Source organism: Diceros bicornis, chromosome 41, assembly GCF_020826845.1.
Source record: "Diceros bicornis minor isolate mBicDic1 chromosome 41, mDicBic1.mat.cur, whole genome shotgun sequence".
In the NCBI taxonomy this organism is placed as follows: domain Eukaryota; kingdom Metazoa; phylum Chordata; class Mammalia; order Perissodactyla; family Rhinocerotidae; genus Diceros; species Diceros bicornis.
In genome coordinates this window covers 11,528,054-11,544,933 of record NC_080780.1, presented here as the reverse complement: position 1 = coordinate 11,544,933, position 16,880 = coordinate 11,528,054, and the positions used below count along the sequence as shown (strand labels likewise).

At 41.7% G+C, this 16,880-nt stretch overlaps 1 protein-coding gene across 4 annotated transcripts in view; it reads left to right on the top strand.

Moving 5' to 3' along the window:
• The window catches only part of VOPP1 (VOPP1 WW domain binding protein), a 130,217-nt gene that overhangs the window by 43,973 nt on the left and 69,364 nt on the right, over positions 1–16,880 (top strand). For all 4 annotated transcript variants that reach the window (XM_058534836.1, XM_058534835.1, XM_058534834.1 and 1 more), the window contains exon 2: positions 14,352–14,410. In XM_058534836.1, the coding sequence (XP_058390819.1) occupies positions 14,352–14,410 (59 nt within the window). The remainder of the gene's footprint in view (positions 1–14,351; positions 14,411–16,880) is intronic.

The following is a 16,880-nucleotide window of genomic DNA, read 5'->3' as shown; positions in this document are numbered from 1 at the left end:
CAGCAGCTGCCCATTCACGCACCATTTGTAGGACCAAATAAGAAGATAATGCAAATGATAATCGTTGTAAGCTGAAGTGCTAATAGTTTTAGTAAAATTCAGTCAGGGCCCCAAGAAGAAAACTAACATCTCATTCTCTGGACATTCAGGAAATTTTCATCCAAGTGACACTGAGCCCAGCCCCAAATGATGGGAACTCCAGGGAAGAGGATTCCAGGTGGAGACATGGAAGATCTAGAGATCTAGACTGGCTTTCAGGAGCTTGCAGTCTAGAGGCTGGTGGACAGAAGGTGGCTATGGAGGGGCAGAGACAAGAGGTGCTGGTGGATTGGGGGCATGGCCAGGCTGAAGCAGGACCTTCCCTCAGGGAGTGAGTTTGGAGTTTCATCTGTCAGTGAGGCATGTTCAGGGTTCCAAGGGAAGGCTGTGCAGGCCCAGCTCTCTGAGCCCCACCATGTTTGCTTCTTTGTGTAATTGAGCCCTGTATGGGGTAAAATTATATTCAGAAGACAGAGTTTTGTGACTTCACAAATAAAAAACAAAGAAACCTGCACTGAATGGGGAGCCATTGGGGCTTCGAAGCAGGGAGCTGATGTGCCATACTAGGTTCTTTTGTATTGTCATCAGCAGAGTGCTGGGTAGCCACCTGAACCTTGTCAAGTCTCATGAGAACTGAGGGAGGCAGGTGCAGTGTCAGCAGCCACCCAGCCAGGCCTCCTGGGGTGGTGGAGGTCATGCGGGCTCTTGGAGATGCGGGAGTGGCCCTGGGGCCCTGCCCAGCCTGGGGCTCTGCTCCCCTGTCTCCATTGGCCTCCACTTGCATCTTCTTTGTCTTCCTCATCTTCCTCCTCTCCCATAGCAAGCTCACACGCTCTCTCCACTCACCTGGCCTCTGGTGCCACCAAGGAGAGAAGTGCTGGGGAGGGCCAGGGCCTGATGACTGCGTGAGATGGAGTGGGAATGAGGAGAGGAGCTGGGGACAGCATTTGGCTGGAGTGCTGTAGTGGGCAGCGGTGCTGTTGTCTGCAATAGGGAACCCTAGGTACTGGCGTAGGGAGAGGCTCTGTATTCTGGATGTCTGGTGTGAGGTTCCCGCAGGCACGTGGTCAAGAGGCCAGATGGCAGCTGGAAGAAGGTCCTCAGCTCAGGAGAGAGCCCTGTACAGCATTGTGCTCTAGCATTTTGTCATGGTCAGGATACCTGCAAGAAATGTGGCTGCGTTGGAGAAATGTGGAGGACGTTAGGTCAGAAGTGGAGGAACTGCAGAGCAAGCTCGAGAGCAGAGAGCCAGTCAGGGGAAATCCCGACATTCGGGCTCTGAATGATGGAGGTGGAGATGCCATCAGTGAGTTTGCCTCCAGTCGGAGGGAGGGAGGCTGTAAGGCAGCCCAAGCTTCCCAAACCCAGCTACTCCCCAGAGTGAGTGAGGATTGGCACACACTCGAGGTGACTGCTACAGGGCTGTGCACTTGCCAAGACTGGAGGGTTTAGAAAATTGTGTGAGAAATGAAGCCAAGTCCACCAGTAGAATTCAGGTGTTTGAACTAGAAAGCCTAGGAATGTCTGTCTGTTAGGTGTTTGGAGAAATTTTTGTCCTGTGCTTGCATTTGCTTTTTACTATGTTACCACATCATCTTCCTTTTCTCTCTCCATCCCCCATTCCCTTAAAACAAAAGCCACACGAAATGATTTCCATCACAGATTTTGAAAAGCAGGACACAGTGACAGCTATTAGAAATGGTAGCGGGCAGAGCTAGGAGACAGAGCTATGAAAAGCTTGCCGATCTTCTTCCAGAAATGCGTTGTTTTGGACAGAAAGCCATTGCTGTCTGCAACACTTAAAACAAAAAATCATTTTCCTTTTAGACCTGAGTTCTGCTGTCCTCCTTCCTGAGGACGTATTCATACACCCCTGCCCCACCCTGCATACTCAGTAGGAGGAAAGGTAAGGAGGAAAAAGCTGGGAGTGGTCAGATGTAGCTAGAACAGAGCATAGGGCGGGGGGTGGGGGGAGATAACGACACTCAACCCATGAAATAAGTTGAGGGTAGCTGCAAGCCAGAGGTGGTAAAGCAGGTCCCTGAGGCCACGTGCCCAGGGACTGTTTCGGGGGCATATTTTCTTTCATTCTTTAAACATATATTAAGCACCCTATACACGCAAGGCAGGTGGTAGCATTAGGGATCCAAATATGAGTTCCTCTGATATGTGCCTGCCCTCCTGTTTAGGAGAATAAGGGGAGGGAGCAGCAGTTATAACCCAGCCACTGAGTTCATTGTAATTACAAAGGAGAAGTCCAAGACCTATAGATGTGAGGGTCAGACTATACTGGGGGTGGTCAGCAGAGTCCTCCTTGGTAGACTCAGATTGAGGAAGAAGTTCATGTTGAAGTTGAGACCTGAAGGATAAGCGGCAGTGAGGTGAAATTGGGGCGGGTGCCGTGAGGTCCATGTGGGGATGCTGGTAAATTGAAGCCCAAGGGAACAACAGTCTGGTACTTTTAGGAGACAAAGAAAGGGCTGGAGGTGCTTGGCAGGAGATGAGGCGTAAGTCACATTGTCTTTCGCATGTGGGCAATATCACCATTGGTTCAGCCTTTATTTATGTCAAATCTCAGCTCTTTTCCATCTCCTGTTCTTTAGAGTCTAGACTTTCAGAAATTTGTGTATCATCAGAGAATCCACACACTTTCCTTCTAAAATATCAGTCAAATAGGGAAGATAGTACACAACCTAAATTAGGAAATCCTTGTCTATTTTTTGGCACTTTGCTCTGGAAGCTGCAGCACTTATTAATCTTTCTAGGCATTTCTGTCCACAAAACATGAAAGTTATTTTCTCTTTAGTCTGTTGGTTACATTTTGGATCTACTGGCAGAGATTTAGGCCCAGCTGGAGAAGAGTGGTCCTGTTAAGTGCGTGTCCGTTATCCCACATTGGGGGTGCTGTGTGATGTGGTTGGAAATACACCTTTCACCATTATCAGTCGCAAATGATACTATTCTATTATGATACTATCTATTATGATACTGCCCAGTTATAGGTCTGGTGGCTGCAGGGCTGATCTGTTGACTTTTTTCATGATGTGGCTCTTGCACTCTGTGCAGTGACATTGAAGGGGGTAACTTCTGGAGTAGGCCCCTCAGAGAGCATCTGAAGGTTTGGTCTCTGCTCAGTGCTTTTAGTGGAATTGGGCCCATAACCAAGGTTGATTATATTCATTTGTTGCCAGCAAATAACAGTAGTACTGCTAATTCCATCTGCAATCACTGCTTTCAAGACCATTCTGATTAAATCTCCTAGTCAGCGGTTTTTAAATGAATGATGTTTTGTGGCATTTGGAAAATTTGTCACATAAACCTTTTTAGCTGCAGCCCATGCATTCATTCCGTGTTGTTCTGTGCCCTAAAGTTGCACCTCTTGAGTATTTTTAGCAGCTAAGAACTCTTCTCTGAGAGTGAAAGAGATTGGTTTCATGGTTTGCCCCTGGGTGGGCTTTGGGCTCCTTTGGTGGGTGATTGTTGATGGCGGTTAGCTGCTCTGCGCAGAGTCTTCTTGGTGAAGCTGCTAAGCGCGGTTGTTTGCTAGTTTGCTCTTAGAGATGCGGTAGATGATGGTTGAGGTGGCTGAGAGTTGAGGGGTGCTCTAAGGTATAATTCCTAATAACCTGTTAGAAGTTATTTTGGGAGGATGGAGATGGAGTCTTTCATGTAGTTTCAGTCATCCTTTTAGTTTTCTTCTTTAGTTTTTCTTCGGGCTCTGAATGTGGAGATGCCATCTTTGAGTTTCCTCCAATCGGAGGAAGGCTGAGAGCAGCCCCAACTTCCCAGACACAGCTGCTCACCATGGTAAGTGAGCAGTGCCAGTGAAATCATGCTTAAAATAAATCTCATTCTGGCTCCCTGTGAGAGATGTGACAGACATTTCAAAGAATGGGATTATGGATTATTGTGGCACAGGAAATTGCAGCATCTATACACTGCCAGAGAAAACACACAGACGTTAGAAACCGGCAGCCCTTATTCAAATCCAGCTTTCTGCCTGCTCCCTGTGTTACCTTGGCCAAGTTAATTCACCTCGCTGAGACCTTAATTTACTCATTTATAAGTACATATACTTCCTAATTCTCAGGGTGGTTGTGCTGTTAAATGAGATTTCATATGAAAAGCACCTGGAGGATAATAGGTATTCCATAAATGGCAGCTACCTATTTTTACCTTATAATTGAGCTAGAGTGAAAAGATGCTCTACTTCACTAGTTATTGGGGAAATGCCAATTATAATCACAATGGGATACCAGTACGGTATCAGATGGCTAATATGAAAAAGATAGATAATAGTAAGTGCTGGTGAGGATGTGGAAAAACTGGAACTCATATATATTGCTGGTCGGAATGTAAAATAGTGCAGCTGCTTTGGAAAACAGTTTGGAGATTTCTCAAAAAGTTAAATGTAGAGCTACTGTATGACCCAACAATTGCGCTCCTAGGTATCTACACAAGAAATGAAGACGTGTTCACACAAAAACCTGCATGCAAATGTTCATAGCAGCCTTATTCATAGTAGCCAAAATGAGGAAACAACCCAAGTGAATGAATAAACAAAATGTGGTGGATCCGTTCAATGGAATACAATTCAGCACTAAAAAGGAGTGAACTGCTGATATATGCAACAACATAGATATATAGAATCCACACATAAAAGACTTTAAGTTGTGTGATTTCATTTAATTGAACCTTTTGGAAAAGGCAAGGTTATAGAGACAGAAAACTGATCAGTGTTGCCTGGGGCTAGGGTGGGAGCTGTAATTGTCTGCAGAAGGACATGAGAGAACTTTTTCGGGAGGTGGAAATGTTCTAAAACTGGATTTTGGTGTTGAATGCACAGCTGTATAAATTTCTAAAACTCGCCAAACTATGCATTGAAAATGAATGGTCTTTATGGTTGTGATACTGTGATTTATAATAAGAAATATATATTTTGTTTTCATTCTAGTAAAGGTGTCTGTTAATGAGGTGACTTTGGGAGACCCCCTAGTTAAACGAAGGATTGGGGCTGATTCCAGGGGAACCAACCATGTGATTAGAGAGTTAGAACTTTCAGTCTCACCCCCCACCTCTGGGGGAGGGGAAAGGGCAGGAGATTGAGTTTATTCACCAATGGTCAATGATTTACTCAACCATGCCTATGTAGTGAAGCCTATGTAATGTAACAGTGTGAGAGTAATGGAGAAACACAGGAGTAGTGTAGGTTTTCCAACACAATGATATATAAATTAAACCTTATATTGAGTGGAGTAGTGTAGGTTTTTCAACACAATGGAATAAAACCAAAAGGTTCGGAGAGTTTCTGGGTTGGTAAACACGTGGAGATTCAGGGAGAATGGTGCACTGGGAGAGAACATGGAAGCTCTGCACCCTTTCCCCATACCTTGCTGTATGCATCTCTTTTATCTGGCTGTTCCTGAGTTATATCCTTTTATAGTGAACCAGTAATCTAGTAAGTAAAGTATTTCTCTGAGTTCTGTGGGCCTCTCTAGCTAATTAATAGAACTGAAGGAGGGTGTCATGAGAACCTCCGATCTATAGCCCGTGGGTCAGAAGCACAGGTGATATCCTGGACTTGCAACTGGCATCTGAAGCGGTGGTGGGGGGACAGTCTTGTGGGACTGAGCTCTTAACTTGTGGGATCTGATGCTATCTCCAGGTACGTAGTGTCAGAATTGAGTTAAATTGTAGGACACCCAGCTAGTGTCACAGAACTGCTTGGTGTGGGGAAAACCCCACACATCTGGTGTCAGAAGTGTTGTGAGTGGGCCGGCCCCGTGGCTTAGCAGTTAAGTGCGCGCGCTCCGCTACTGGCAGCCCGGGTTCGGATCCCGGGCACACACCGACGCACCGCTTCTCCAGCCATGCTGAGGCCGCGTCCCACATAGAGCAACTAGAAGGATGTGCAACTATGACGTACAACTATCTACTGGGGCTTTGAGGAAAAAAAAAAGGAGGAGGATTGGCAATAGATGTTAGCTCAGAGCTGGTCTTCCTCAGCAAAAGGAGGAGGATTAGCATGGATGTTAGCTCAGGGCTGATCTTCCTCACAAAAAAATAAATAAGTAAATAAAAATAAATTAAAAAAAAGAAGTGTTTTGAGTGTGGTAATAGTGTGAGAGTAATGGAGAAGTGTAGATTTTCCTACAGGAGTAGTGTAGGTTTTCCAACAGCATGGTATGTAAATTAAACCTTAGATTGAGCTAGAATTTGGATCACATGATTGTCTCATAAATTATACTTTATATTGATAATTATGTTTCAAAAAATAGCACTGTTTTTAGAACTTTTGGGTTCAAATGGGCATGAGTAGGAACGCCTGCCTGCCCGAGTGGATTAATTTAGGGTTATGTGGCCCTTGCCTGTTGCTACAACAGCTTCTGATTATTGTTAGAGGAATTTAAGACTCAAGTAGAAAGATATTTGTAAAGTAACCCAAAAGAAGTCACACTGTCCAAAAATAACACTATAGATTTAGGCTCACATTGTCCTATTCTTTTTCCTATGAATGTACAGTCATGTGTCACTTAACGATGCGGATGTGTTCTGAGAGATGTGTCGTTAGGTGATTCATCATTGTGTGAACATCACAGAGTGCACTTATACAGACCTAGATGGTATAGCCTACTGCATACCTGGGCTGTGTGGTGCTAATCTTATGGGACCATTGTTGTATATGTGGTCCGTTGTTGACTGAAATGTTGTTATGCCACACATGACTGTATATTTATTTTTACATTGTTAAATATATGGAGTGTTTTAAAATGACTGCATAAAATGAGCATTCTCCGTGATGTTAAACATTTTATAAATAGTTTTAATTGCTGACTGTATGAGTATTTGTTTTGGTACAACTTTCTAACTTTGTATATTATTTTTCACAAATTTTGCTCATCTGTACTTTTTATTTAATTTCTCCTTGGATAATGATCACTTTTGTTAACTAATTATATTTCCTTAATTTAAGTATCTCTTCATATCCACTCTCCATTTCTTTATTGGACCATAAGTGATCTGCTTTTTAATGTAAAATTTAATAGAAATTTTAAAACCAAATGTTACAAGTTCCATGCAGAAAACTTGGAGATGGATTGCTGAAATGAACATTGAAAAAAAAATTTCTAATACCACCAAAAAAATAATTTATTGTCAGTATTTTGGTGAATATCTTTCTATATTATTTTCTCTCTCCTATGATAGATAACAAAAATATACTATCCTAGATATACTGTTTTAATGGCTTTATTTTTGTTAGCAAAATGTTTCCATACTGTTATATATTTTTCTACAATCTGTTAGTGTATGCCTACTAATATATCTTTTGGATGTGTTATAATTTTGTTAACCAAACCTATATTTTGAAAATTTCAATTATTTCCAGTTTTTCTTAATAACACTTGCTCACAATTGTTAATATTATTTTCTTAAGATAAGTGTAATAACCCTGCTTAAGTTATATTAAAAGTTATTTTAAAGGTTTTTTAATTTTATTTTATGTTTAAGTTTATGTTTATTTTATTTTATGTTTAAGTTATTTTAAAGGTTTTTTTGGTATGCATTGAAAAGTTGTCCTACTGACACATGACATCTCTATTCCCAACAGTGTGATGTGTTATGTCTTTTCCCTCATGCCCTCATCAACAGCAGATACTGGGGCAGGGGGGTGTTTCCTAACAATTTGATAGATAATACCATCCCATTTTAACTTACATTTATTTGATTACTAATGAATTATCTCTCTTAAAATAGGTTTGTTGACTTTTTGTGTTTCTTCTTTGAAGAATTCTAACATCTATTACTTTTATTTTTTTCCTGTTAGGATTTTATCTTTTTCTTAATTATATAAGCTCTTTGTTGTTTAAAGATATTAACCTTATTATATTTGAATATTTTCCTCTATTGTCTGCCTTTTAATTTTGGTTATTGATTAATTTTCATCTCCTGGAGATGAGGATTTTTAGCTCCTTAAATTAGTGACCTTGAGGAAATCTGCTCCCCTAACGTTCTTTTGTTAGAAACTAACGTAGATAAAGCAAACAAAGAGGCTGTATTCAGAGTAAGTTATGAGAGGTCACAGAATTTTCCCAGGAATATGCAGCTGGGACTAATTTGTGGCTGGTCATCTACATGTCCGTAGAATCTTAAAGGTATTAGCAGATGGTGCTACGTCTCTGATGGTTATTTGCTGGCAATATATGAATTGCTAATGTGGTTTCTTCTATAAGACACTGGAGGATCTTTTACTTCTGTTTTCTTAAGAATTTCTCTGTTTTCTTCCCTTTAATAAATGATGCTTATGAGAAGCTTCATACTCTTAACTCTAAAAAATAAAAGTTCCTTGGAGATGAGGTATTTCTGAAAAACAGAATGTCCCTAAGCCCATGGATTAAGTAATTAGCACTTAGGGAACTGATTAAAATTCCAATACAGGAATTGAAAGCATGATCATTTCTGTTTATTATTTGAAATTCAGAGACCTTGAGATAATTACCTATCACTCCCTCCATAAATTCTTGCTGACTTCCCCAAGGCCCCTCGCAGCCCTCTGCCTCTGTCCCTGGTCCTGAGCATCAAACCTGCCAGTATCCAAGAGGCTCTCTTTGTTCAGAGTCTGTGCAGTGTCAACGCCTACTCTGATTGGGCAGGAACTGAACACCGCTGGGCTCTCGCAGTGTGTGTGTCAAGTTTAGTTCTTGGCGGATGTGAAAGCAGCATCAAGGAGCGGCAGGACGCCTTGCCCATTGGACAGAGAGAGCCCTGGGCTGATCCTCCCAAGCCTTCCCACCATTTCAAAGCAAATTGTGGATTTACTAGCCCAGGGCAGACTGGCTAAAGCTGTCACTGCTGTAAGTAAAATAAGGATCCTTATTTTCCAAGTGTCGGTGAGTTAGTTCTGTTAGTGAAGCACTGGTTTACCAGTTTGCTATTCATTTAAAGATCCCAGCTCAACCGCCACTGAACAAAAGGAGAAGGGGTAGAATTTAGATAAAATCCATAGTGTTTTGAATCCATTTGACCCCGTGTGTCTCAAAGTCATGGGCAGCTTCAGTTCTCTCAAAGTCGACCACGTGTTGTGGTACAGCTGTTCTTTTCGCTTGGAATAGAAAAAAGAGGTATCATTTTATTAAACCATTGCACCCTGGGTCCTCCTATATTCAGTACAGATAGATGTAGAATAATTTATGTGAATATGAGGATTACTACTAGAGATTAGCAAGGATTTGTTCTTTTGGGCTTATATAGATCTGGCTAAATAGGGATAACCGTATTTAGAAGGGCTTAACTACATTTATAGATATTCTAGTCTATGAATAATAGATCACCGGGATTCTTCCCTGAACACAGATGTCTCATAAGCATCTCCAGTTTAAATCTTAGATTACCCTCAATTGAATTGCTCCTGACAGTAGACATTTTCTCACAATCCCACATACTCTGCTTTGTTAATAGTTTATAAATTGTATGTTGCTACTCTGTATGATCTCTTCAAGAAATAGATGGTTATGCTTATTATTCCTTCCATTATACACAAGGAAGGAATATTACATTATGAGCTCATTGAGGGCCTGCTTTTTGCCCAGAACCTGGTACAGCACCCTCACTATTGAGGATACCCAGTTGGTAACACAAAGCAGCTGACCTGAGCTCTCCTAACATATATATTTTCTGTTTCAGTAGATGATTAATCCTTAAGAAATCATGATCGTATCTTTGCAGAATGGGTAGACCTATTTTTAGGGGAGGATATAACCCTGAAATTGATTTTTTTTCTTAGTTTATATACTTCTTAAACTTTTTTGGAGAGGTTTAGGGAAATTTTAGAAAACTAAATACCACACAAAAATGTAAGGTATTGTGTACTTAGAATCTTTGTTCTCAAGAGGTTTAGAGGCATTGCTTTTGCTTGGATGGTAGATGATCACAGTGAAGTGAGCCAGAAGTCATCTGTTCCCGAGAATTAAGAAAGCTTGCTTCCAGATACACCTGTGGGGGTAGAGTTGCTGGCTGCCTATGAGATTCAGTGAACTATACCCCAATCCGGCCAGGCATTTTGATACATTACAGTAATCTCAGTTACTTCATACAGCCATCTTGTAAATCCAGCAGGGAAGAGAATCTATCCTATTTTAGAAATAAGGAAGCTGAGATCCAGACTGGCAACATGGCTGGTAAGTAGCAGTCAAGATTAGAACCCAGTTCTGTAGGTTTTGATTCGTCCTTTCTCTGTAGGACAGATCCCTCCTTGCCCCTCGATTTGGGTGCTTCTTCCAATAGAATGTAGCACAATGCCTTCTTTCTGACTGTCCCCATACCACCCATATGCTTGCTCATGAGGCCACCTCTGAGGGCCCACCAGTGTTTGGGAGTGCTCTGGAAGGCCCCTTTAGTCATCCTTCACAAACTCCCATTTTGACCACATGTCCAGAGCTCCAGCTGTCTAGCCCTGCCCTGAATCCTGGTGCTTATGCTAGATTTGGAGATTGAAATTAATAGGCAAATTATGGCTTTCTTTGTAGACTTTCCCTTGGCAGTATCTGGCTCTCAACCCTGGGTGGTTTCCAGCAGGAATCTCACTCTCCATGTCCTGCCCTGTGGAACCTAATCTCCATTCTTGCCACAGGGCCTCACGGATCAGTGTGCCAGCTACCTTTGACACCTGGTATTCAATTTACAAGCATTTATTGAAAGAAAGACTCAACAACAAAAATTATCAGGACTTCTCAGTCCTCATTCAGTGTTTTCAGTTGATTAATGAAACATATGACTGTGTTCTTCATGCTATCCAGCTGTAAAATGGAATAATACCACATATTAGCTTTAGTGAGTTAGTCATATATGTGAATTGTTACAGTGTTGATATTCTTTACAAGAAAAGTATTGTAAAAGTCCAGCTACCAAAAATAGTGAAGAAGTTGCCTGGATATTAGCAAATTTCAAGAGCTTAAAATAATTGCAGTAACAATAAAATGAAACTCTGTTTTAATCCTAGGTACCTCAGTTTAAAGAGTATTTTCTCTTCTGTTTCAGGAAATATGGCCATAACATTTGATTAAGAGAATCTTTTATAAAGGAACAAACTGGGGTTAATATTTTTCAAAATAGGTCTTATTTGCATAGCTTAGATTAAAAATGGTAAAAAGTTATTAGCAATAACTGTGAGCAAGAGTAACCAGCAAGTGGGCATTAGTGACATTATTGAATATCCGAGCAACAAAAGCCTGAAAGAAATTTGGGGGAGGTCAAAGGAAGAGTGGGATGGAAATAGTGCTCTTGACATCTGAGGGCACCAGGAGGGGTACCAAGAGCAGAGTGTGTTATCTTGATAAATTTCTTGTGAGTACTGACTTACCAGCTACCTGCTCTGTTTGGTTGCTCCAGGCAAAGAGTGATATGTGCAATAATGCCGTGATAGTCTTTAGTAAATATTTTCAATCTGAGAAGAGTGGATTTTTTAAAATTCCTTTTTGACTTAACTTTATTTTTTTGAATATAAAAAACGTTTACAGGATTCATAAGTTGAACTATATAAAAAATATACTCAGAGAAACCTCATTCTTGTCCCTGTCTCTGCTACCCCCACCCATCCCCGATAGGGTAAACATTTTCATTAGTTTTTCCTGTGATTCTTTTTGTAAAAAGTTAACCAAACGTACAATTTTCCTTTTCCATAAAAAGTAGCATACTAGACACACCCTTTTGCATATCGCTTTTTCAGTTAACACTGCATCTGGGAAATCATTTCATACTGGTCCTGAGAGACCTCATTCTTGCTGGCTGCTTAGTACTGAACTGTGTGGCTGCGCTATTGTTTCTTTAACCAGCTTGCTATGAGTGGGCATTTACGTCGTTTCCAGGATTTTGCTATTAGAAATAATGCCACGATAAATAACATTGTGCATATGGTGTTCCATATTTGTGGAGAGAGAATCAGTGATTAAAGAGAAACGCATTAGTAGTTTATCAGAAATGGCTGAATTTCCTTCCCAACAGCCATGTATGAGAGTGCCTGGGGAGTTGTGCTTTATGTGACGATTCAGTGCTTTTATGTAACCTATTGTAGCTCTGAAGCTCATCTCCCATAGATTTACATACACAGACCTGTATATGTTCACACCCACCTACCACGCAGGCAGCTGAGCATTGAGGAGGCCGAGGCTGGAAGAGCTGCTTTCCCCAAAGTCTGTTAATGGCAGACCCATGAGCAGGTTCTTGATGGCTCAGTCTGGTTCTCTTCTGCCATCCTATAGTCATAGGACAATACGAGGGAGTTGGTGGTGGGCAAAGTAGGTTACTCAGGGTAATATTGATTAGTCTAGGAGAAATAATGCCCATAGTTATTAATTTTGCTGCCATAAAGAAACTTTGTGGCTTGGAATAAGAGACCCATTAGGGGCCCCAGTTTTTTAACCTATAAAATGTATTCCTAATTACCAAGAAACAATCTTCGTAGGCAATACATAATATTATTTTTGTTATTACCTTAATAGTTATGAGATGGGGTACTGGGATCTCAAACGAGTGGTGCTTCAGGTTAGGGAACTCTTTAGATAACAGGCTGTCCCACAGTAGGCGACTGTGGGCGGGGTAGCAGTCTGCATCTGCTGCACCGCTCAGGCCTCACTGGCCCTCACTCCTGGGTCTGTGGGACTGTGCCTTGGTGGAGATGCTCATAGGAGGGGCCCAGGCAGCAGGAGGGGAAGGGGTTTCAGCCTTGAGTTCTGGTGTTCCCTGAGCTTCAGGGCCACATCAGAGGAGGCTGTTTCTTGATTGTGTGGAGCTTGGTGTCAAGTTCCAAGAAAGTGCACCTGTTTCTGGTGGTGATGAGGAATAAAGAAGAAACGTTTAAAATGCCACCGCGAAGAAAGACCTGGTTTCTGTGTATCATAGAAGACTCTAGTGAAAGGAATTATAATTTACAGCAGAGACCTGAAATTGCCCTTCCTTGCCAACATGAATGGATTTCTTTGGCTCATTTCTTGAACTGGACAGGAGCTAACGTAGTCTAAATTAAACTCATTTTCCATTAATAAAACTGGTCATTTCAGGCTGCCTGAGTGTGCTTCTGAGTATCTTAAATCACATTTTTTAAAAACCAGTGTTGTTTCACGCTCTTTTCATAACCTGTCTGATTTAGCCAGCATAACACATAACATTTGCACTCACCTCTCCTTTGGCATTTTGCTATAGATTTGGGGTCTGTTTCTGAACTTGCTCACAGCTGTCAGGCAGACTGTGGCAGGAGGGTGTCACCATCTACCTGCTAGGGCTAGGAAAGGCGGAGGAGGGAGCAGTCCTGGCCAAGCCCCAGGGAGCTGGCCTGCCTACCGCCCCATGGGAGGAGGGTGGGGGGAGAGGGGGCAAGACAGTTAGCTCCTGCCTTGACAAAGAAAGCATGGTGGTTGTCCTGGTGCCGTTCCTGGTGTTCTGGCTGCTGGTGGCTTTGCACTATAATATTGTGAAGGTGTTATTTTCACAGAGGCCATGAGCTAGATCATGGAGGTAGAAAGTTGTGATTTAAAAAAGAAATAACGTCACAAGTAGAATGATTTTAGAGGAGTCTTGTTCAGATACATCAGAGCATTTGTGCCTAGGGCTCTCACACAGCAGCTGGTGCCATTGGCTTCCTCCCACCTGTTGGGGGTGTGTGACGTAGTCAAGCCACGAGTGTGGCAGTGCACCTGCTCTGCTCTGCCTCCAGTGTGTCAAGTGTTGGACTTCGTTGGAAAGCACGGAGGAGGCTCCTATTGTCTTTCCTTGTCCCCCTCCTCCTCCTTTCTCAGAGAGCGCCACTGATGCTGGGGAGTGAATCCTGACTCGGGGACTCCGGCAGACGACGTAGGTCCCCAATGGGGGATCAATGACTTGAATATGGCTTTTAGAATATTCTGAAATATAAATATCTAGGAGTGTTAAAACTATGGGAAATGTCTTTCCAAAACAAAAATTGGAGGAAAATGTAATCTTTATAATACTTTATTTCTGTCATTCTTTCTGTAACTTTTAAAAAATGGATTGTCTTTAATTTACCTTTCTAATGAATTGGTTGTGCTCAGTGTATTTAGAGATATGAAAGGCTAGGAAAATAATAGGGAAATAGATGTTTTCCTCCCTTTTAAAAAATGTAAAGAAGTAGAAAGTCATGGTGGGAGTGGATCTCTTTCTAACTCATTGTCTCTCTTGAATCCCCTGCTTTTCATGCTTGAAGCTGTATCCACTCATCCCTCCTTGTTTCTTTTTTTGAGATCTTCTCAACAGTATGCACATTACTTACCACTGACAAAGGTTTTTCTTCCTTCTATTTCCAGTGTACAGAGGCCAAAAAACATTGCTGGTATTTTGAAGGACTCTATCCAACATATTATATGTAAGTATTTGCACTTCTCTGTTGGTTTAATTCTGTGGTCACATCTTTCTCTGGGAATTATTTCTTTAATAGGTAATAGAACTGGTTATGGGATGGAAAAAGCCCTGTCTTGGGAGGCCTTCACCCTTGGTTTCTCCTGCATCAGCTCATGAATGAGCAGGCATCCTCCCTAAGGACACTCAGACCAGTTACTTTGAGGACAGTGTGAGGACACTCACAGCTCTGTTCTGTGATGCATGTTAGTTCATACGTGATTGGTCAAAAGGGGCAGGATGTCTGTATAAAGCCAAAGTTATGTTGGCTTATAAAATTTTCCTAGGCAAAGAGAGCAAGGGTACTAGGAGTAGAATTTTGAACTTGAACAGGACAGGAAAAAGTTCTTACCCCCACTGCTGTGACTCTGTATGTCTGAAGTCTCAGTGATCTCCTGGCATGGGCCCCTCTCCAGACGGGTGCAGCCACAGCCTCACATGATTCTTCCTGTGCGCTCGGTGCCTGCCAGTCTTACTGTAATTAAAGCATTGCCGCACTTCCCCTATTGTTTTTATGCATTTTTAATATCTACTGTATTAGCCACTAGCTATACTGAGCCACCTGCCTAGGTGGCCAGATTAACTCTCCAGGTGGTTAATTATTATTTTTGATTGTTTTGAAGTTCCATAGGTTTTGAATGGAATGCCCTAAACCAGTTTTACCCAAAAACTCGGTTATTTTTAGTATTGAATTTGCAAAATATGAGATTTTTCAGTAATGCATATATAATTGTATTATAGCAGAAACACTATATTCTAGCGTATAGGGAGATCGGACAGGAAATATATAATAATAGCCAAGAGGGTTATTTCTTAATTGGCCAGGATGTATCTCTTTCTTACCAGTCCTTTTTGGGGAGTTTCTAATCTGAAGAGACCAATGTGGGAGGAGGAAGGCTGCCTGGCTGTGAGTGGGGACGAAGCACAGGGAAATGGACAGTTTTCCTGCCTTGATTTCCGGTTGACAAGCGGGAGTCCTTCATGCCCCACATTGCAGGAATCCTGGCAGAAAGCCTGTGCAGCTACAGAAAGACACTTGGAAAATAAAGCAGCAGCATAAGGACTTGGATTCAAGTTACAGAGTTGTCAGGCTGGAGAAAAATGGTTATGGGATAACAGGGAGATAAAATGTTTTGGTTTTTCTTAGTACAGTGAATTTGCCTTGGTAAACTTTAGTTCTCTGATTCTGCTTCTTAGGCTAGTGTGAATCAACCATGTCTTCCTATGTGTTCTTCGTTGAAAGTGGATCTTTCTCAAGTTGTTTTGTAGCTCAACTGATGAACCATTTCCTGGTTTTTCAGAGGTTGGGTGTCGGAGGTCATTGCTGTTCTGTATTTACTTGCTTGTTTGTTCCTTTATTCATTTATTTATTCACTACATATTTTGAAAGTATTTTTGCATTAACAGAATAAAAGACAGGCCTTGTTCTTGTCACTCAGCCCCTCTGATTTGGATTCTTTTCACCTCTCTTCTCTACTGTGGTAAGGGGAAGGGTCCTGAAAATTAAAAAGTAAAATCACTCTATTATTTTAGTACTGAAGCTCAATATAAAAATAACAAAAGTTAATGTTTATTGAGCACTTAATACAGACTAGGCATTGTTCTATGCCCTTTATGTGAATTAATGTCATTTAATCCCATAGCCACTTGAAAACCCCAACCAGCGGCCTGCGCAGTGGTGTAGCGGTTAAGTGAGCGCACTCCGCTGCGGCAGCGCGGGGTTCACAGGTTTGGATCCCAGGTGCGCACCGGCGCACCACTTGCCAAGCCGTGCTGTGGCAGTGTCCCATATAAAGTAGTGGAAGATGGGCACGGATGTTAGCCCAGGGCCAGTCTTCTTCAGCAAAGAGAGGAGGATTAGCATCGAATGTTAGCTCAGGGCTGCTCTTGATCACTCACACACACACACACACACACACACACACACAAAAGAAAACCCCAACCATACATAGTCTTGATTCTACCTCTGATATTTCTGTTCCTTGCTTCTCTGTTCCCATTGCCTTCACCTGAATCCATGCCTCTGTTTGTGCTCATCTCAACCATTGCATAAATTTTCTTTTTTTTCTCAGCTTTATTGAGATATGATTGACATAACATTGTGTAAGTTTAAGTTGTACAGTGTGTTGATTTGATACACTCACATGGTCCAAAATGATAACTACCACAGCTTTAGCTAACACCTCCATCATGTCACGTAATTACCATTTCTTTTTTGTGGTGAGAACATTTAAAATTTACTGTCTTGGCAACTTTCAAATATGTAATGCAGTATTGTTAACTATAATCTGTACATTACGTCCCCAGAACTAATTCATCTTGTAATTGGAAGTTTGTATTCTTTGACCCGTATCTCCTCACTTCCCCCACTCCCCATACTCTGGCAACCACAATTCTACTCTGTTTCTATGATTTTGGCTTTTTTAGATTCCACACAT